General features: G+C 46.5%; 1 protein-coding gene across 3 annotated transcripts in view; it reads left to right on the top strand.

Annotated features, from left to right (window-relative positions):
- The window catches only part of dym (dymeclin), a 198,700-nt gene that overhangs the window by 69,963 nt on the left and 106,662 nt on the right, over positions 1–22,075 (top strand). For all 3 annotated transcript variants that reach the window (XM_031901402.1, XM_031901401.1, NM_001045778.2), the window contains 3 exon segments: positions 9,561–9,743; positions 10,043–10,221; positions 16,013–16,138. In XM_031901402.1, coding sequence (XP_031757262.1) covers positions 9,561–9,743; positions 10,043–10,221; positions 16,013–16,138 — 488 coding nt within the window.

Here is a 22,075-nt window from a genome sequence, read left to right as displayed (position 1 = left end):
ATCTCTGCCTATGCAAAGGTACATTATCCAACAGCATTTTATACGCTCATTTTCTTACTACATATGGGCTTGTTTTCATTATTAAGCCCTGGGATATCAGCATATTTAGCAAACAGCCCTGACAGCGTTACTGTGCATTCAGAGACAGGCATGCTCTGGGCAATCGGCCCACTTGTGAAATCAGGATAATAAATAGACTTTCTGGTTCTTCACGCACCCTACTTATCATTCCGATGCTACGGCCTGCCCCAGAGTGTTAAAAGATATCAGCAAATGTACTTTCTAATATTATTAAGCACAAAATAGGGTTAAAATAGAACCCAGGGCTTCCCACAGAGGTTCTTTGCACGCAAAAACGTAAAACATAAATCCTAACAAAGCTCCCATAGTTTCTGTGCTTTAAGGTCTATTGAGTGTAGCTCCAGGTCTGCCTCAGTTTAGCAGCGCTGATGATCTAGGATTTAAAGGGGCAGTGAACCCTATGGAACATAGTTCTTGCTCTAAGTAGATTAAAATCGGAAAATTAAAGTCACATACTTTTTCCTAAAGTGCAGAGCAAAACTCTAGTACACTGAGAAGCCCTCTGTATAAACAAATCTCTCCCTTCCTTCAGATGCAGCCTTTGTTGGGCTACTGATTTGTTTGGACATCTAGGAAGTGCTAAACAGAAAGAATGTATGTCTTCCTAATTATCACAGCATTATCCTACCCTGTTCCTTAGTGTTATGGCCTCCTGACCCAAAACTTTAAGCTCCCTTAAACATAAGTGTTATGCCCTTCTAACCTAGAATAGTCAAGCCCTTTCAGTTATGTCCTCATAACCCAGAACATACCCCACCTAGTCACTAGCGTTTTGGTGTCCTCTAATGCAGAGGATAATTCCACCCTAGTCCTTAGCATTGTGCCCTCCTACCCCAGGCTGTTATCCCACCCCAACCCTTAGCATTGTGCCCTCCTACCCCAGGCTGTTATCCCACCCCAACCCTTAGCATTGTGCCCTCCTACCCCAGGCTGTTATCCCACCCCAACCCTTAGCATTGTGCCCTCCTACCCCAGACTGTTATCCCACCCCAACCCTTAGCATTGTGTCCTCCTACCCCAGGCTGTTATCCCACCCCAACCCTTAGCATTGTGCCCTCCTACCCCAGGCTGTTATCCCACCCAACCCTTAGCATTGTGCCCTCCTACCCCAGGCTGTTATCCCACCCAACCCTTAGCATTGTGCCCTCCTACCCCAGGCTGTTATCCCACCCAACCCTTAGCATTGTGCCCTCCTATACCCAGGCTGTTATCCCTCCCCAACCCTTAGCAATGTGTCCTCCTACCCCAGGCTGTTATCCCACCCCATCCCTTAGCATTGTGCCCTCCTACCCCAGGCTGTTATCCCTCCCCAACCCTTAGCATTGTGCCCTCCTACCCCAGGCTGTTATCCCACCCCAACCCTTAGCATTGTGTCCTCCTACCCCAGGCTGTTATACCTCCCCAACCCTTAGCATTGTGTCCTCCTACCCCAGGCTGTTATCCCTCCCCAACCCTTAGCATTGTGCCCTCCTTCCCCAGGCTGTTATCCAACCCAACCCTTAGCATTGTGTCCTCCTACCCCAGGCTGTTATCCCACCCCATCCCTTAGCATTGTGCCCTCCTACCCCAGGCTGTTATACCTCCCCAACCCTTAGCAATGTGTCCTCCTACCCCAGGCTGTTATCCCTCCCCAAACCTTAGCATTGTGCCCTCCTACCCAAGGCTGTTATCCCTCTCCAACCCTTAGCAATGTGTCCTCCTACCCCAGGCTGTTATCCCACCCCAACCCTTAGCATTCTGTCCTCCTACCCCAGGCTGTTATCCCACCCCAACCCTTAGCATTGTGTCCTCCTACCCCAGGCTGTTATCCCACCCCATCCCTTAGCATTGTGCCCTCCTACCCCAGGCTGTTATCCCACCCCAACCCTTAGCATTGTGCCCTCCTACCCCAGGCTGTTATCCCACCCCAACCCTTAGCATTGTGTCCTCCTACCCCAGGCTGTTATCCCACCCCATCCCTTAACACCAAGCGTTACAGGGATTCAGAGCAATGCTAAGTCCCCCTAGACCCCAACATATCATTGTACTGATGGGTTTTACTCTGACGCTGAGGTTCGGACCCTCTGCATCACATTATAAATGGTACAATGAGTTTACCCGTAAGGATCGCAGTGCAACCCACAAAGCTCATCTTTTTGCCATTCCATGAGTGAGGGTATGGGCATTTCATGACTTTATCTCTCTCCCAGAAAGTGTTTACTTTGGAGCCGCTTGCTCGCTATGAGCTTGGAAATTGCTAGCTGCTAACTAAACAGCGAGGAGGGGGCAGTAAGCGGACAATTGGAGACAGGAGTCAGAGAGAGGATAGCCGGGAAGTTTGGGACTGTGTCCAGTGAGTCAGGAAGCACCCTTGCCAGGGCTTAGAGCGTGGAGCCGAGGTCTAGCCACTGTGGTGCCAGTGATGCACAGAGGTTGGTCACAAGACCCTGCTATCTTAACTCACCCTGTCATTTCCCTACAGTGCGGCTACACATAGTGAGAGCCCAGACGGCCCAGCGCGTCTCTGTGTGCTGATAGCAGCAAGCCTGGCCTTTACACCTCCATTAAGCCTCAACAGTACCTTGCCTGTCCCTGCACAGTAACCAGCGTCGGGATTAGACTGCTTTGTACCACCGGGGCGGCCAGTAATCATGTACAGTACTTGTATTTGTGCCTCCACGGATTCCCTACAGGCCCAGTACGTTGCCAGCAGTCTTACCTCCGTCCTGCTTGTGTTTTCTTATAAATGACTTTCCCTGCTTTAATATATTCTAGATGTTAGCGTGATTATATAGCATTGAATGGGGCAGAAGCGCCTGTGTGTAGCACCTTGTGTAGGGAATAATGGGTTTCATCAGGCATTTTGATTTGATGGCATTGATAGATAAACTCCTTGTGTTGGGCGAGGTGGAGAGGTATTTAGCCAGATTCTCCCTCCCTTTGTACTAAGGTTTCTTTACCTATAAAGCAGAGGTACAGGCGGCCATAAAGGAGCCATTATAAAGATCTTATCGTTGCGTTTTATAATAATTTTATTGAGTTAAGGGTGGCAGGACAAGGATAACAGCATAAACATTATACACTTTTATATTTAGTTAAAAAGCACATTCTGAAACCAGTCCCTGTCAGGCTGATGCGCATCTCTCCTCGCTGTTCTACATTAAAGGCAGTTTTTGCCTTTGTCGCCTTTGCGTCTATTTACTGCTACAAGTGGAAATTTTGATCAAACATTTCCATGGTTTTACCCATTATGAAGCTTTTCCTCCCCATAATTCCAGTGGTATTAAGGCCACGCCTCCAAGTTGTGTCTGCTGCAGTTGCACCAGATGCACCAAAAGGAACACAGTTGAACTTGGGTTTTAATTCAAATTGGGTGAGTTGAGCATTTTCACAGAGGGATTTGCATCACTCCCCGGGCGCATGTTAAACACAATATTTGTAATTTACTGGGCACAAGTCTGGTGTCTATTGATTATACCCTGGAATGGGAACCTGGAGCTGGCACTAGGTGCATGATGGCTGTAGCCATGGTGCCAAGTGTCAGTAGTTGACACCATTCATCATAAGAGGCAGGACTGATACAGCGCAACACAAGTACCTTAAAGGAACAGTAACACCAAAAAATGAAAGTGTATAAATGTAATTTATAAAAGCTTCCCCATAATCACTTTGTATTCCTTCTCCTCCTCTAACCCACTCGGGCCCCCTCCCTCGGGAATTTACTTTGGCTGTAGGCTACTGAGCATGCTTAGTAATCTCAGCTGAGAAGAACTGAACACGCCCTGCAGTCTAGTAGCCAATGAAGAGATGGCATTGCTGGTTCCCACTGGAACTCTGCTCTAACTGTCTGCTCCTGTTTTTCTCCTAACCTCCCCTCCTGAGCTTAGTTTAACCATTACAATGCTCAATCAAAGCAAGACATTTAAATCAAAGTATGTTCTGCCCGTGTAAGCCTGCATTCGTGATTGCATGAATGTTACAGCACACATGTGCTGTTTGCAGATAGAAATGTCTCACAGATGAGGAATAATGGCCGATGGGTGAAAGCTGCTATTTGTTTTATGAATATATGAAGGCTCTGGCAAATGGAGGGGATATATACAGTACCAATTATGCCATTTGGGTGGGGGACATGTGCCCAATTTATATACATGCAGGAAGATGTAGGAACCTATGAGTGACCCTTCCCAAGGACACCTAGGTGTTTGGGCCAGTAGGCAGTTATGGGCAACTTTTGGCCATCCATTTGCTTGCTTAGCTACTGGGGGCACTGCTGGCAGTAGAGTAGCTACAGCCAGAGTATGTTGGGCTGCCCATGCCGTGCCCTTGCCCTCCATAGAATATGTTGGCTCATAATACTGCGCCGGGCACAATAGGGTTTGACTGACTCACAGACAGTAAATGTTTTTTCTTCCAAATCATTAATGGGGCAAGTTAAACTTGGGGTCCCACCAGCTGTTCTAGATTATCCGCCTATTGCATCCTTAGGGGCTACAAGTATGATATCCCAGATCCATTCTGGCTGTTTATTTTACTTGGCCGCCGAGCACTAACATGCCATATAATCAGAACCGACGAGAATTGGAGGAAAAGGATTTTTTTCCTAACGTAAAGACAAACAATAATGTTCTTAAGAAAAACATTTAAATGTGTCTGCCTCTTTGCCTTATCATATAATGATCCTACCCGCCCCCCCCACTCTTGCCTATAAAAGCGCTATTGTGCAGTTATTATAATGACTAATGGCGCTCATATATACACAAAGGTAGAGCGAAATGGCGCGTTTCCCCTTAGATTATTTTATTTCTTTGTGCTGCCCACACAATTGTGGTTCCGTTTCTCCAGAGCTGGCAGCACATAGGCTTCATTGCACCAGGGTTTATACAGGGTAACAGGTGGGCCCCCGCAGGAAATGACATCACGCCTCCCTGAAGAGCTTACATTCTGTTTGGGGGGGGGGGTCTGAACTCCCACTATATATGTGCCAACATGTGGGAAGGTATTCTGGGAATGGAGCTGAAATAAAGTTCAGAAGTTAGTACAGATAAAGGGGACCTGTTATCCAGAATGCCTGTACTCCAACCGTTATGATTTCTAGCAAAAAAACTCATATAAATTGACACACCCCACCGTATATACTCCCCATCATGTGCTCACACCACACAACTTTGTAATTAAAACACATCGGCCTTAAGAAAATCATCCGGAGTTTGGTTCTCATGTTCTAAGAAAGTTGTCATGGTGAATAGGTCCATAAACAAGGGCCCTTTAGGAACAACTTGTTCAAAGTCACTAGATGTACCCAAAACCGTGTAAAGAATGTTCCACAGCAATTAGTCTGTGAGAATGCACAGGGGGGCCCGCCACTCAGCTCAATAAGTCCATCCGGACCCCCACATACTTCAGCAGTTTCTAACTGTGTCAACCACACATATATATATATGGAGCAGTAATGAGCTTTTAAGTAATAACCGCACACACAGAGCAGAGCATCCAAGGGCACAAAACAGCGTTATTTATTTATTATCAGAAGCGTCACCATTTGTACATGTATGTCCCCAACTGCAAAGGATCTCACCATCATGGGGCTAGCCAGCAAATTGCACTTCTAACGTCTCAGGAGAAGAATCTGACCGACCTGCACAGAGCCCTGATCTCAACCCAGCTGAACCCCTGTGGGATGAGTTGGAACCCCAAGAGCAAGTCAGGCCCCAAATCAGTGCCCAATCTCACTAATGCTTTTTTTGGGGGGGGGGGGGGGGAATGAGCTGTTAGACATACAGGGCTCCAGATGCTCTGGACTGGATAGTGTGTATATGTGTATATATATATATATATATATATATATATATATATAATATATAATATACTAGGGATGCACCGCATCCAGGATTCAGTTCAGGATTCGGCCAAGATTCAGCCTAATTCAGCAGCATTCGGATTTGGCTGAATCCATGGTCCTAGCCGAACCAAATCCAATGCTTCAAATCATGTGATTTTTTGTCACATAAACACTACGTTTGAGGTTCTTTTTAACTCTTCCTTATCTTAATTTGTATATGCATAAAAGGATAAGGTTCAGTATTCGGCCAAATCTTTCACAAATGATTTGGGATTCAGCCGAATCCAAAAATGGTGGATTTGGTGCATCCCTATATATTTAGTTATTTATTTTTCCCTTTCTAATGTGTGATTCAAGAGGAATCACGTGAAATTGCTGTAGTAGCTCCTAAACTTTAAGTTGCAGCTTGGAAATAAGGATACCATACATTTATTTTCCCCTAGATATTCCATTGTAACAAATACAAGTCATAAGGTACATTTAGTGCCACATTGAGTTATGGTGTTTTCCTTAGGTGAATGTCCCGGTTCCCTTGCAAGGCCCTCAGGCCACTCATTCAGGGCCCCCTTACATGTGAAGCAATGGGAATATCCCACTACAACCCACACACATTTCCAGACCTTTCCGAGAGAAGGCTTAATACACTTTGCCATTTGGAAAACATGGAAACTGCACAGATTGCAACTAATCATTAGAAAGCAGGAGAAGGGGCATTAACTTTTTCCTACCGCAAAAGAATGAACATTTTCCCAATATTTCACTTTATCTTGGCACCTTTATAAATGTCCCTTTGGAAATATCTGTTTTTGCTCTCTCTGCTTTGGAACAGAAACGGCATTCATTACAAAAACGCAGCAAGAGAACCTTCCTTTGATCTCCGACAGTCGTGCGTGACAAAAACAATGTAAGTGGGATACAGACGTTCCGTAAACTGCGCTCTCGGCGCTTCCGCCAACCCCTCCTTCCATCGTACCGCAACCTTTCCTTTCCAAATGTTTTTTCGCCCCAAAATCTAACATTTGTATTATGAAGCATTCGGAGGAAATACTAACATCATTTTATTTTTGTAATGTGATAAATTAGGGGAAACAAAGTTCTCAAATGGACCCAAATTAAGTGAGGGGTCTCAGCTCTGTGATCCAAAATATGACAGTAATCCCTGTTATTTTAATTACTATTTGGTAGAAAGTCATTTGGTTCTCTGCAACCAAACCTAACAGGTGCTTCACTCTAAAAGAAAGTACTCAAATAAACATTTTCTGCACATATCCTGGCCATACACTGGCAGATCCACTTATTTGGTGAGGTTACTAAACAATCTGGGCCCGATTTGGCCACCTATACACTGAGCCAAATTGAGCTGATCCTATTGTTGGCCCGGAGGGGCCAACAATCAGATCATACAGGTGGGCCTATACCAGGGATACCAAAACTTTTTTACTAATGAGCCACACTCAGATGTAAAAAGTGTTTGTTGCCTTTGTGCAAACTATCCAAAATGTACAGCCCATGGGGCACCATGGTGTTGAGTTAGTTTCCCCTCACTCCCCCCCCCCCCCACATAGAGCTGCTCTTTGACCCACCGTTTACTTACTGAATACAGAAATAAACTGTGGATTTATATGGCATATAGCCATTGAGCTAACGCTGTAGGTGCACAGATGTTACTACTAGTCTTACACAATAGGGCTATTTCCATTGTTTAGAGTGCAGCATCACCTTGCTTTCTGGGGTAGTCAGGTAGTGGGGGGGGGGTGGTACGGTAAGGGCATGCACCTTATTTTACTCTTTTCTATTGAAAGGTAAGGGAAACATTTCAAACTCATGGTTTCAAAGAGGTTTGCCCATTACCTATTATGGTATTTTGGCTTGGGGGGCCCACAAAGGCTTTGTGTTGGGGAGCAGCCAAACTGGAATGCTGAAGTGGAGAAAGAGGGTTGAGTGGAGTCCCAGAAAGGATTATGTAGCCGTTATCTTGGTGGGAAATGATAAGGGACTGAATTAGCGTTCTGGCAGTACTAATGGGTGAGTTTTTGGAATACTGTGTGGGTGAAGCCTGCGAGATTTGGCACGGGTTTCAATGTGAATTGTAAGAGAGAGAGTGGATACAAAGTGGCCGAGGTTGTTATGCCACTGTTATATCATTATATGGCCGTTCCATAAACAGCCGTGCCGGAGAGAGAGGCACGCTCAGGTTACCCTATCTATAGAAATTCATGTTGCCGAAGGAGGATTCTCTGGCTGCCGAATGAATGGGTTTAGCACCTCGATCTTCATCTTTCCCCTTCGTGGGCCGAGCCTCTTTGTTTTGCTTTTGCTCGTCCTTGTGTTGGAGCTCACCTTCAGAGAGACCCTATTCCTGCCAATGAGAAGTAAATATTGTCCTGTTATTTTAGAAATCGGAATCTTTGGCAACTCCGGAGCAGCTTGGAGCTCGCTCAATTCAAGCAGGATCGCTCGCTTTTTTTGACATAAAAAGAACTTATTTTAATTTGTGTAAACAAAATCTCCGATGTCAGCGTGAATTGGCAGAGTTCTAAACATGACACGCTGGGCGCGGGGGCCGCTAATGCATTCTCATTATGTTTTATGGAACCCCCAAATCCCTCCTTGTATGGGGGCCCTTACACAAACCTCATTATGCTGTGTGTTTCATTTTATTCATTACAAAAGCAATTGAATGTCGCCGTACCTTACTGATATACTGGCCTTGCTGGCAGCAGTGCGTGTAGATATGGCACGGGTTGGCAAAGCACCGGCTCGAGGCTATTAGGCACCCCTTTTTGTGGTAGGCTTTTCAGCAATCACAGCGGAGGGTGATAGTACTCCCTGTGTATTCAGTGTAAGCTTAATTAATTCTTCTTACCAGGATATTAAAGGAGAACTAAACTTATCATCGAATGCCACCAGAAAGCTTGACTCCATATGCCGGACTTACTGTTTGGAAGTTACTGCATTATACTGTTTGAAGGGGAACTCCAGCTCCTGAACCAAAATTTGTTAAAGAGCCCCACACAACACAGAAACCCCTAATATACATGATATGACTGTAATCTGTGTCTTCAAAGAGTAGGAATAAATCCCATTTTATATGCTGAAATCCAGCTGCAAAACAGTTCTTCTCTTTCTGCATCATTTGAAATCCTGGCAGGGGAGGAGGGACTAAAACACTGATGTTACACATTGTAACAACTTCTCCGCAGCTTACAGACAGCATGCAGGAACTACATAACCCACAATGCATTGCACTGGGATGTTCCTTTCCTTATTGACATCACGTGTGCAGCAGGGAATTGTGGGATTGGGGGGATGCAGGCTGAAGGCAGGCTGAGGACAGGCGACTAATGTCACGTTTTATTTGAGTCACAAAGTAGTCAGCCAGATCAGCAGGGGAACAGGGGGTGGGGCTTAGGGAACTGTTCCAAACCATATTATTAAATTAAAAATCAGGAAAAGGCTGCATATTTTTTAATTGATGTATATTGTATGGTGCCTGAAATTATGTTTACTTTTCAAAAGGCTTAGGTTTTGTTTGGGTGGAGTTCCCCTTTAATCGCCTTGTACAAATGATGTTACCTGTCCCTTTGTTTAGTATAAGATTGAATGTGTTATATCATGTACCCTTCATTTTTGTAATCATTTAAATTCTTATTTCCAGGTGGCATTTGGACAGTTTTAACATTAGGTGGGGTGGGCAGCAAACCAACCCCCCAACAAGAACAGTCATCTCCTCTCGCCAACCAAAGCCTTCTCCTGCTCCTGGTTCTCTCCAATTTGACTGATGCCCCTGACTGTCCCAATCCCTTCAGGCAATCTGTTACATTCTTCCGCAACACCCAAGGTAGGAACCTGCAATGCTCATTTGCTGTGTAGTACTGAGTGTAGTAGCCCACTAGGGTTCTGAAGCAATGAGGCACCTATAATGCTTCTAATACAGTAATTGTGTATCATAGGAGTCATAGTATGAAGTTTCACTGCTGAACCGTCAGCCTATCAGACTTAGGATATCAGAACCTCCTGCAGGTCCTTCTGAGTAGACCCCAGCCACCGACATTATTGCATTTATTTGTAGATAATTCTACTAACGGAACAGAGACAAACAGTCCCAGAGCACTAATGGGTTTTGATTTTTCTTTCCAGACAGTTCGGTTTCACCCACCCCAAATCCTCACTCGTTTCAGATAAATTTCAACAGTCTGTATACAGCTCTCTGTGAGCAGCAGAAGTCTGATCAGGCCACTCTCCTCTTATACACATTATTGCATCAAAATAGCAACGTGAGGACTTACGTTCTGGCACGGTCCGACATGGAGAACCTTGTAAGTATCTCAGGCTCCTCCCCCACAGCGGATCTCTCAGCTGTACCCATCGACACCATAAATGAACCCTCTACTAATTGCATTTAAAGGGTTGTGTGTATCTAGAAATCAAGTGTGCTGGGGGCAAGGGGTGGAGTCATTGATTCTGGTCCGCCATGTTCTGGGCAACCATTCTTTGCTATGGCTGCTTGCTTCCTGGGTTTGCCAGCTTGGGTAACTTGGGGGCTTTTGATCACATGATGGTGTTTTACTCTTAATTGGGCATCAGAGCTCATCCCCCAAGATCTTTGCTCACTGTCCATGCAGTAGTGATAGAGAACCCACCAACTAAGTAGAATGGGAAGCCAGTTTAAGAAAATGTTTGATTGCTACACCCTTGATCCAGCCAGACCACATGTGGTTATGCCTCTGATCCATCCCAGAATCCACCCACTCCCAGCCAGCGTGTCTGTCCAGGACCCTTGTCAAGACCTTCAACCGAACTGCTGCTAAATCCTTCCTGATAGTACCCTGCCCATCACCCTTAAAATGTGGACCTTTAGGTTAACTTTTAGAATGTTATAGAATGACCTGTTCCTATTTGCCATAGGTCTTCATTATTTAAATTTTATTGTTTTTGAATGATTTGCCTTCCATCATTCCAGCTTTCAAATAGGGGTCAGTGACCCCAGCAGTCAAAAAAAAAACTATTGCTCTTGAACTTAGTAACATAGTAAGTTAGGTTGAAAAAAGACGTACGTCCATTAAGTTCAACCATAATGCCTATATATAACCTGCCTAACTGCTAGTTGATCCAGAGGAAGGTAAAACCCCATCTGAAGCCTCTCTAATTTGCCGCAGAGGGGAAAAAATTCCTTCCTGACTCCAAGATGGCAATCGGACCAGTCCTTGGGGCAACTTGAACTAAGAGCTATCTCCCATAACCCCTGTATTCCCTCATTGTACTTACTTCTCACTTGTACTGAAGCTATCTCCCCTTCCCTCTACTGAGAGCTATCCCTACCCTGTATTCCTCCTTGTACTGAGAGCTTCCCCCTACCCCTGTATTCCTCACTTGTAGAGAGCTATCTACCCCTGTATTCCCTCACTTGTACTGAGAGCTATCTCCCTACCCCTGTATTCCTCACTTGTACATCTCCCCTACTTGTATTCCCTTCACTTGTACTGAGCTATCTCCCCTGTATTCCCTGTACTGAGAGCTATCCCCTACCTCACTTGTCTGAGAGCTATCTCCCCTACCCCTCACTTGTACTGAGAGCTATCCCTGCTATCCCCTGTATTCCTCACTTGTACTGAGAGCTATCTCCCCCCCCCCCTGTATTCCCTAGAGCTATCCCCCTACCCCTGTATTTCCCTCACTTGTACTGAGAGCTATCTCCCCTACCCCTGTATTCCCTCACTTGTACTGAGAGCTATCCCCCTACCCCTGTATTCCTCACTTGTACTGAGAGCTATCTCCCTACCCTGTATTCCCTCACTTGTACTGAGAGCTATCTCCCCTACCCCTGTATTCCCTCACTTGTACTGAGAGCTATCTCCCCTACCCCTGTATTCCCCACTTGCTCTGTATTCCCTCACTTGTACTGAGAGCTATCTCCCCTACCCTGTTTCCCTCACTTGTACTGAGAGCTATCTCCCCTACCCCTGTATTCCCTCACTTGTACTGAGAGCTATCTCCCCTACCCCTGTATTCCTCACTTGTACTGAGAGCTATCTCCCCTACCCCTGTATTCCCTCACTTGTACTGAGAGCTATCTCCCTACCTGTATTCCCTCACTTGTACTGAGAGCTATCCCCCTACCCTGTACCTCACTTGTACTGATTCCCTCATTGTACTGAGAGCTATCTCCCCTACCCCTGTATTCCCTCACTTGTATGAGAGCTATCCCCTAATTCCCCACTTGTACTGAGAGCTATCTCCCATACCCTATTCCCTCACTTGTACTGAGAGCTATCCCCTACCCTGTATCCCTCACTTGTACTGAGAGCTATCTCCCTATACCCCTGTATTCCCTCACTTGTACTGAGAGCTATCCCCCACCCCTGTATTCCCTCACTTGTACTGAGAGCTATCCCCCTACCCCTGTATTCCCTCACTTGTACTGAGAGCTATCTCCCATACCCCTGTTATTCCTCACTTGGTAACTGAGAGCTATCCTCCCTACCCTGTATTCCCTCACTTGTACTGAGAGCTATCTCCCCCTACCCTGTATTCCCTCACTTGTACTGAGAGCTATCTCCCCTACCCCTGTATTCCCTCACTTGTACTGAGAAGCTATCTCCCCTACCCCTGTATTCCCCTCACTTGTACTGAGAGCTATCTCCCCTACCACCTGTATTCCCTCACTTGTACTGAGAGCTATCTCCCCTACCCCTGTATTCCCTCACTTGTACTGAGAGCTATCTCCCCTACCCCTGTATTCCCTCCACTTGTACTGAGAGCTATCTCCCCTACCCCTGTATTCCCTCACTTGTACTGAGAGCTATCTCCCTACCCCTGTATTCCCTCACTTGTACTGAAGCTATCCCCCTACCCCTGTATTCCCTCACTTGTACTGAGAGCTAATCCCCCCTACCCCTGTATTTCCCTTCACTTGTACTGAGAGTATCCCCCCTACCCTGTATTCCCTCACTTGTACTGAGAGCTATCCCCCCTACCCCTGTATCCCTCATTGTACTGAGAGCTATCTCCCCTACCCCTGTATTCCCTCACTTGTACTGAGAGCTATCTCCCCTACCCCTGTATTCCCTCACTTGTACTGAGAGCTATCCCCCTACCCCTGTATTCCCTCACTTGTACTGAGAGCTATTCTCCCCTACCCCTGTATTCCCTCACTTGTACTGAGAGCTATCTCCCATAACCCTGTATTCCCTCACTTGTACTGAGAGCTATCCCCCATACCCCTGTATTCCCTCACTTGTACTGAGAGCTATCTCCCCTACCCCTGTATTCCCTCACTTGTACTGAGAGCTATCTCCCCTACCCCTGTATTCCCTCACTTGTACTGAGAGCTATCCCCCTACCCCTGTATTCCCTCACTTGTACTGAGAGCTATCCCCCCTACCCCTGTATTCCTCACTTGTACTGAGAGCTATCTCCCATACCCCTGTATTCCCTCACTTGTACTGAGAGCTATCTCCCATACCCCTGTATTCCCTCACTTGTACTGAGAGCTATCCCCCATACCCCTGTATTCCCTCACTTGTACTGAGAGCTATCTCCCCTACCCCTGTATTCCCTCACTTGTACTGAGAGCTATCTCCCCTACCCTGTATTCCCTCACTTGTACTGAGAGCTATCTCCCCTACCCCTGTATTCCCTCACTTGTACTGAGAGCTATCTCCCATAACCCTATATTCCCTCACTTGTACTGAGAGCTATCCCCCCTACCCCTGTATTCCCTCACTTGTACTGAGAGCTATCCCCCCTACCCCTGTATTCCCTCACTTGTACTGAGAGCTATCTCCCATACCCCTGTATTCCCTCACTTTGTACTGAGAGCTATCCCCCTACCCCTGTATTCCCTCACTTGTACTGAGAGCTATACCCCTGTATTCCCTCACTTGTACTGAGAGCTATCTCCCATACCCCTGTATTCCCCTCACTTGTACTGAGAGCTATCCCCCCTACCCCTGTATTCCCTCACTTGTACTGAGAGCTATACCCCTGTATTCCCTCACTTGTACTGAGAGCTATCTCCCATACCCCTGTATTCCCTCACTTGTACTGAGAGCTATCCCCCTACCCCTGTATTCCCTCACTTGTACTGAGAGCTATACCCCTGTATTCCCTCACTTGTACTTGAGAGCTATCTCCCATAACCCTGTATTCCCTCACTTGTACTGAGAGCTATCTCCATAACCCTGTATTCCCTCACTTGTACTGAGAGCTATCTCCCTACCCCTGTATTCCCTCACTTGTACTGAGAGCTATCCCCCTACCCCTGTATTCCCTCACTTGTACTGAGAGCTATCCCCCTACCCCTGTATTCCCTCACTTGTACTGAGAGCTATCCCCCCTACCCCTGTATTCCCTCACTTGTACTGAGAGCTATCTCCCCTACCCCTGTATTCCCTCACTTGTACTGAGAGCTATCTCCCCTACCCCTGTATTCCCTCACTTGTACTGAGAGCTATCTCCCCTACCCCTGTATTCCCTTACTTGCTAAATACCCATCCAGCCCCTTCTTAAAGCTATATAATGTATCAGCCAGTACAACTGATTCGGGGAGGGAATCCCACAACCTCACAGCTTTCACAGTAACAAACCCTTTCCCAATATTTAAACGGAACGTCCCTTCTTCTAAACGGAGTGGGTGCCCTCGTGTCCGTTGGAAGGACCTACTGGTAAATAAAACATTAGAGAGGTTATTATATGATCCCTTTATATATTTATACATAGTTATCATGTCACCCCTTAAGCGCCTCTTCTCCAGTGTAAACAGACCCAACTTGGCCAGTCTTTCCCCATAACTGAGACTTTCCATACCCTTTACCAGCTTAGTTGCCCTTCTCTGGACCCTCTCTAACTCAATAATGTCCCGTTTGAGCACTGGAGACCAAAACTGAACAGCATATTCTAGATGGGGCCTTACCAGCGCTCTGTAAAGGGGAAGAATAACCCCCTCCTCCCGTGAATCTATACCCCTTTTAATACAACTCAGAACCTTGTTTGCCCTTCAGCTGCTGCCTGGCAGCACTTACAATTACAGTAACAACTTTCAGTTTTATTATTATTGTTTTATTCCTTATGTTTATATTCATATCCAGTCCTATTCATATTCCTGTCTCTGCCTTGTTGCTAAGCTAAACAAGATCCTAGCAACCAGACAGCTTCCAAAATTCCAAACTGAAGAGCTGCTGAAGAGACAGCTAAATAACCGAAAAACCAGAAAAAATAAAAAATGAATACCAATTGCAAATTGTCTCAGAATATCACTGATATTCCATGTGGCGTATTAATGCCATTAGTCTGTCCATAGAGCGATAAGGAGGTGCTCACTGTATACTGAGTTTAACTGGAAGGGGAATTGGTATAAATTTCCCACATTCACCTTTTCTCAAAAGAAGAATGGGAAGGAACCGTAGAAGCGGTGCTGGTGTAAAACAGCGTTATAAAATACTATAAAAGTTATATATTTTTGGAAAGAACACTTTTACGCCTGTTTATTGTAGTACAATGACCCTTTAGCGGTGGCACAGAAGTTGTCAAATTTACGTAGAGAGTATTGTAAATCGCGTCCAATCCCATGAAAAGTTTTAACATGGCATAAAAATGGCATTCTGTAAACATGACGTGGATTTCTAACATTCCGAAACGCTTTATGGTAGCCGTGAACTCTCGTAAACAGCACATCTTAGAGGGCCGTCAGCTCTGCGTATTCTGATACTGCTTGGCCCCAACATATTAAATCCTTCAAGATTATGGGCATTCCCTTTAAACTTTGCCTCTCATTTATTATTTACCAACAGCGGGCAGTAACCCATAGCAACCAGTCATTGATTAGCTTTGTTCAGCCAGCTGATGGTACAATAATGAAAGTTACAGCTTTATCTGTTACCTTGCATGACTGTCCTTGGGAAAATGTGCCTATATTTAGTAAATGAGACCCTTTTCTAGTGCCGAAGCTTTGGAAACAACCAGATTCTGCCAGATAGAAGGAGAGAGTTGTGATTTGTCAATAGCTAGAGGGCCCCATGTCGAGCATCACTGAGTAATGTAACCCCCCCCGCCCCACCCAGGAGGGCCTACACATTGGATCGCTCCTAATATTCTCTTTCCTGTGTTTAGGTTTTGCCCATATTGGAAATTCTCTATCATGTGGAAGACCGCAATTCCCACCACGTTTACATGGCTCTCATCATTCTCCTCATCCTCACTGAAGACGATGGTTTCAACCGTTCCATTCACGAAGTGGTGAGATTATTCTTCTCATTTCTAAGAATTATGGCTTCAATACATCCCTGGTATTTATTAATAATGCCGTGCTTGCTTGCTGTGCTCTTCAGTTTGGAGGCATTCCCAGTAGAGTTCGGGGATCAGTGGCTCCTGGGCAGCCATCTTTGCTGCTGAGTTGGACCCTGGTGGCTGGGTTTGGCCAAACCATTTAAACTGGTCAGTGTTTCCACGAATAGTAAATGCCTGTAAAGAAGTAAAATTGGTCTACAATGAAAAAACAAAACAGTCACAGCGCTGATCTGACCCCACTTATGCCCAAACTTTACCCACGATCCACCCAAATACTGGAACACATCCTCTGCAGAACCCCCTGTACAACCTTGACAGGGACAAAGGGTAACCCCTGTGGAGTTGCTAATTGGTCCCCTTGTCAGACGCTGAAGGTTGTGGTTGACTACTGCGATTGTCCCTACAGGTGGCCATACATGTTAAGATCCGCTCCTTTGGCGAGGTTGCCATATAAGCGGGTCTTTTTCCCATATGCCCACCTAAGAGGGTAATAGGCTAAATCCCTAGGGCCAAACAGTTGAATTACGATGACAGGTATAGGGTCTGACGGACCAAGGACCGCATTAATTAGCCATTGTGGTCCCTAATCCGACGGGTATCAAATCAAACCTGCCCAAACGACACCTGGAAGATTTATGGGCGGATATTGATGAGGGAGGCCTGTCATGGGGACCCGTACACAGGCTGATAAGCTGCTGGATCTGTCTAACGGACTTGAATCGGCAGCTGTTTGGTCCCCTTTAGAGTGGTCATAATGCTAACTGTCCCCTACGGCTTTAATATATAAATGCTCAGGGCTACAAATGTAAACGTCAAGCCCTTACGTTAATTCTAGTGTTTCGTGCAACAAACGTTGCCCTATAGTATCCATTTAGGTCCCTTCCATATTGGAGTTTAAGACCACTCTAATGCCAATCTTGGGAGCCTATAGACATTGCTGCTGGAGGGCCGCTACTTTGGAACATAATTCCCCCAGCAATATTAATAAGCGCCTCCCCGCCCCAGCAGAGCATATCAAGTTCATGAAGGTGTTTTGCAGTCAGGCTTAGCCCCGGGGGCCGCGCCGATATGAGAAGGCTTAACACCAGAGGAGCATATTGGCTTTCTAAGTTACGAGCAGCATAGCCATCTGGTCTGAATTGTGAGTGGGGATTTCATCTTTCCTATGGGATAATTATACATTTAGATATTCTTTCCCCCCTCCCTATTGTCAGTATGTGGGTATGAGATTTGTTTGCATTGCAGCATACACTCGGGTAAAGCCTCTTACATTCAGAGATATGTAATGTATTAGCTCAGAATTGTCAAACTTGACCCTTTCCCTTATTGCGATTTAGAAGTTGTGTTATCCTGTCGGCCACATCAACTGCTGGGTGTGAACTTGGTAGCCCCTCCTATGCTGGTGTAGCCACACCCCTCTCCCATAAGGCTGTAGCACCACCTCTGTTGTGCCCTAGGATTAAGGTGGGTGGCAAATACTAGCCCTAGGATTGCTGACAATGGCCACCAGTTGACCGGTTGGCCAGTCTTTTTGGCCTCTATAGATTTGCCCTCACTCCGTGACGGAATTAGGACAATATGTGTGTGCTTGGTACTTTATAAAAAGTGTTATAGACAATCTGTTAGCTTGGCTATAGGTAACTAACTAAACTCAACTTTTAGACAATAATGCACCTCATACTGCTACTAGGTCAGGGAACTGCAGTATAAGGCAGCGCTGTCTGTGGTACCGAGGATCAGAATTTTTCTGGCCTACATGGGGAACGATAATGGAAGCCAGTTTTGACGACTCCCCTTTTTTAAACCACACCCACTTCAACCCACACCCATGTTTTAAGACCATACCCACATTAATGGTGATAGCGCAGCAAAAACCCAAATGGTTGGTGCTCAGTGTAGGGATATCACCCAATACTTATGTGGGAAAGACATTTATTAACTCATATTAAGCCACACCTTTAAATACATAGGGATAATGTACCCCCTACTGTAAATGATAAGGATATTAGCAGTCACTGAGGGGTTCTGTGCCCATATAAAGGCACAAGGCTTCAGGCTGAGTTATACAGGGAACTCTGAGTATCACTCATGTATTATAAGGGATAATGTACCCCCTACTGTAAATGATAAGGATATTAGCAGTCACTGAGGGGTTCTGTGCCCATATAAAGGCACAAGGCTGCAGGCTGAGTTATACAGGGAACTCTGAGTATCACTCATGTATTATAAGGGATAATGTACCCCCTACTGTAAATGATAAGGATATTAGCAGTCACTGAGGGGTTCTGTGCCCATATAAAGGCACAAGGCTGCAGGCTGAGTTATACAGGGAACTCTGAGTATCACTCATGTATTATAAGGGATAATGTACCCCCTACTGTAAATGATAAGGATATTAGAAGTCACTGAGGAGTTCTGTAACTATATAAAGGCACAAGGCTGCAGGCTGAGTTATACAGGGAACTCTGAGTATCACTCATGTATTATAAGGGATAATGTACCCCCTACTGTAAATGATAAGGATATTAGAAGTCACTGAGGAGTTCTGTAACTATATAAAGGCACAAGGCTGCAGGCTGAGTTATACAGGGAACTCTGAGTATCACTCATGTATTATAAGGGATAATGTACCCCCTACTGTAAATGATAAGGATATTAGAAGTCACTGAGGAGTTCTGTAACTATATAAAGGCACAAGGCTGCAGACTTTATTGATCTGTACTGATTATTGGACTGTACAGTTCTGGTCAGTAAGATGCACTTGAAGCCTTCTTCCTAGAGGGGGGAGGGCTGAGGGTTTTGCCACAATGTAGTTATTGTGAATTGCTATGGCAAGTGCAGTTATATGATGGAGTTTAAGTCATATTTAAGAGTAGTCACTGTAGGAGAGCAATGGGGTAATGGGGCATATTTCTCACTGTGTTGTTATATATATATATTTTTAACCGTTTGTAGCCGTCTGGGAACTGAGGAGCCCAGTTGCTGGGGTTGTGAAAGTGCAATGTTGTCCCATTCTTGCCTGATACAGGATTTCAGCTGCTCAACATTTCGGTGTCTCCTTTGAAGTATTTTTCCTTTCATAATGTGCCAAATGTTTTCAGTGGGTGACAGGTTGGGGATTCAGGCAGGGGGCCAGTTTAGCACCCGGAGTCCTTTTACTATGGAGCCGTGCTGTGTAATATGTATACAATGTGCTTTGGCTGAAATAAGCGCGGCCTCCCTGAAATGTCTGGCTTGTCTAGATGGCTGCAGGTAATGGTCCCAAACCTGTATACTGTATATGCTTCTCCTTCGCAGCGATCCCAGGGCCCACGCATGCGTTGTTCAGTGAAAAGGCCAGCGTTTTTGTTAAAGTTCAGCTTGTCACCCGTAGACTTGGGAACATTACATGGAGGCTGTGGGGACATTACATGGAGGCTGTGGGGACATTACATGGAGGCTGTGGGGACATTACATGGAGGCTGTGGGGACATTACATGGAGGCTGTGGGGACATTACATGGAGGCTGTGGGGACATTACATGGAGGCTGTGGGGACATTACATGGAGGCTGTGGGGACATTACATGGAGGCCGTGGGGACATTGGATGGAGGCCGTGGGGACATTACATGGAGGCTGTGGGGACATTGGATGGAGGCCGTGGGGACATTGGATGGAGGCCGTGGGGACATTGGATGGAGGCCGTGGGGACATTGGATGGAGGCCGTGGGGACATTACATGGAGGCCGTGGGGACATTGGATGGAGGCCGTGGGGACATTACATGGAGGCTGTGGGGACATTGGATGGAGGCCGTGGGGACATTGGATGGAGGCCGTGGGGACATTGGATGTAGGCCGTGGGGACATTACATGGAGGCCGTGGGGACATTACATGGAGGCCGTGGGGACATTGGATGTAGGCCGTGGGGACATTGGATGTAGGCTGTGGGGACATTGGATGGAGGCCGTGGGGACGTTACATGGAGGCCGTGGGGACGTTACATGGAGGCCGTGGGGACGTTACATGGAGGCTGTAGAGGGAAGTTCAATGCGAGAATAAAGGAGGCGAGTGACAGACAATGGTGCTGTGCCGGAAAGTCATTAGAGAGCTGTGTAGGTGGCCACGCAACTTTACAGATCATTGCTTTTTTTTTTCTTTTTCTGAAAGAAAAGGGAAAAAAATAAAACTACTTGAATCATGACATTTACAATAAACAATGGAAGAAAAACACTGCTTATGTGAGAAATGTGCTATTAAAGGTGTTTGTTAGAAAGAGAATGAAGTATTTTCAGTAAGAGCAGGCAGTACAGAACTGGGCGTGTCAGGTAGCCATCCGGCTGTGTGCCAATATGTGCCTTATAATAGTCTAGCCCACCCTGATTGGCCAGCTGGCTCACATTCATCTCAGATTTGCTGACTAAGTCAACTAGGATAGAACACTTTGCCTTCATTTCTCCCTTATAAATGTGCAATTGGAGACATTTTCTGTCAGGCCCGGACTGGCAACTTGTGGGTTCTGGCAAATGCCAGGGAGGCTGCTGTAAGGTGCCATAGGCAGTCACTATTTATTGGGCTGGGGGGGGGCTGTTTGTGCCTCTGGGTACTGGGAATGCCAGGGGGGCTGTAAGGTGCCACAGACAGTCACTATTTATTGGGCTGGGGGGGGGGCTGTTTGTGCCTCTGGGTACTGGGAATGCCAGGGGGCTGTAAGGTGCCACAGACAGTCACTATTTATTGGGCTGGGGGGGGGGCTGTTTGTGCCTCTGGGTACTGGGAATGCCAGGGGGGCTGTAAGGTGCCACAGACAGTCACTATTTATTGGGCTGGGGGGGCTGTTTGTGCCTCTGGGTACTGGGAATGCCAGGGGGCTGTAAGGTGCCACAGACAGTCACTATTTATTGGGCGGGGGGGCTGTTCGTGCCTCTGGGTACTGGGAATGCCAGGGGGGCTGTAAGGTGCCACAGACAGTCACTATTTATTGGGCGGGGGGGGCTGTTTGTGCCTCTGGGTACTGGGAATGCCAGGGCCTATTTTGAATCCCAGACCTGGCTTCTGTACTTGTGCACTCCCCGTGCCCGTTCCATTCCATCTTTGGCAATATTACTCTGATCTGATCAGATACAGAGGGCACTGGAATCTCTGCGCTGCTGTGTGATTAAATCTCTATTTAAACATTACCAAGTGCTCTTTATGATTCCTCTCACAGACTGATCCTTCTAAACCAACGTTTGAACTTGCCGCAGACCAGGACAAGTTGCTTGCACTTCTGTTCTTTCTCTGTTCTTCCCAGTGTCCCCATGGCAGGGTTTATTCCTATTATTACCCATTTCTGGCAGAGGGGAGACATCGCTGTGTATAATACTGTCTGTCAGGTCCCAGCCGGGGCACCTTTGTGGGACCGGACAAAGGTACCACAGACAGTCACTATTTATTGGGCCCCCCAGCCCAATAAATAGTGACTGTCTGTGGCACCTTACAGCCCCCTGGCGTTCCCAGTACCCAGAGGCACAAACAGCCCCCCCCAGCCCAATAAATAGTGACTGTCTGTGGCACCTTACAGCCCCTCTGGCATTCCCAGTACCCAGAGGCACAAACAGCTCCCCCCCCCAGCCCAATAAATAGTGACTGTCTGTGGCACCTTACAGCCCCTCTGGCATTCCCAGTACCCAGAGGCACAAACAGCCCCCCAGCCCAATAAATAGTGACTGTCTGTGGCACCTTACAGCCCCCCTGGCATTCCCAGTACCCAGAGGCACAAACAGCCCCCCCAGCCCAATAAATAGTGACTGTCTGTGGCACCTTACAGCCCCCCTGGCATTCCCAGTACCCAGAGGCACAAACAGCCCCCCCCCCAGCCCAATAAATAGTGACTGTCTGTGGCACCTTACAGCCCCCCTGGCGTTCC

This window comes from Xenopus tropicalis, chromosome 1 (assembly GCF_000004195.4).
Source record: "Xenopus tropicalis strain Nigerian chromosome 1, UCB_Xtro_10.0, whole genome shotgun sequence".
In the NCBI taxonomy this organism is placed as follows: Eukaryota; Metazoa; Chordata; class Amphibia; order Anura; family Pipidae; genus Xenopus; species Xenopus tropicalis.
Note: the sequence above shows the minus strand (reverse complement) of the source record. Positions and strands in the feature narration are given on the sequence as shown.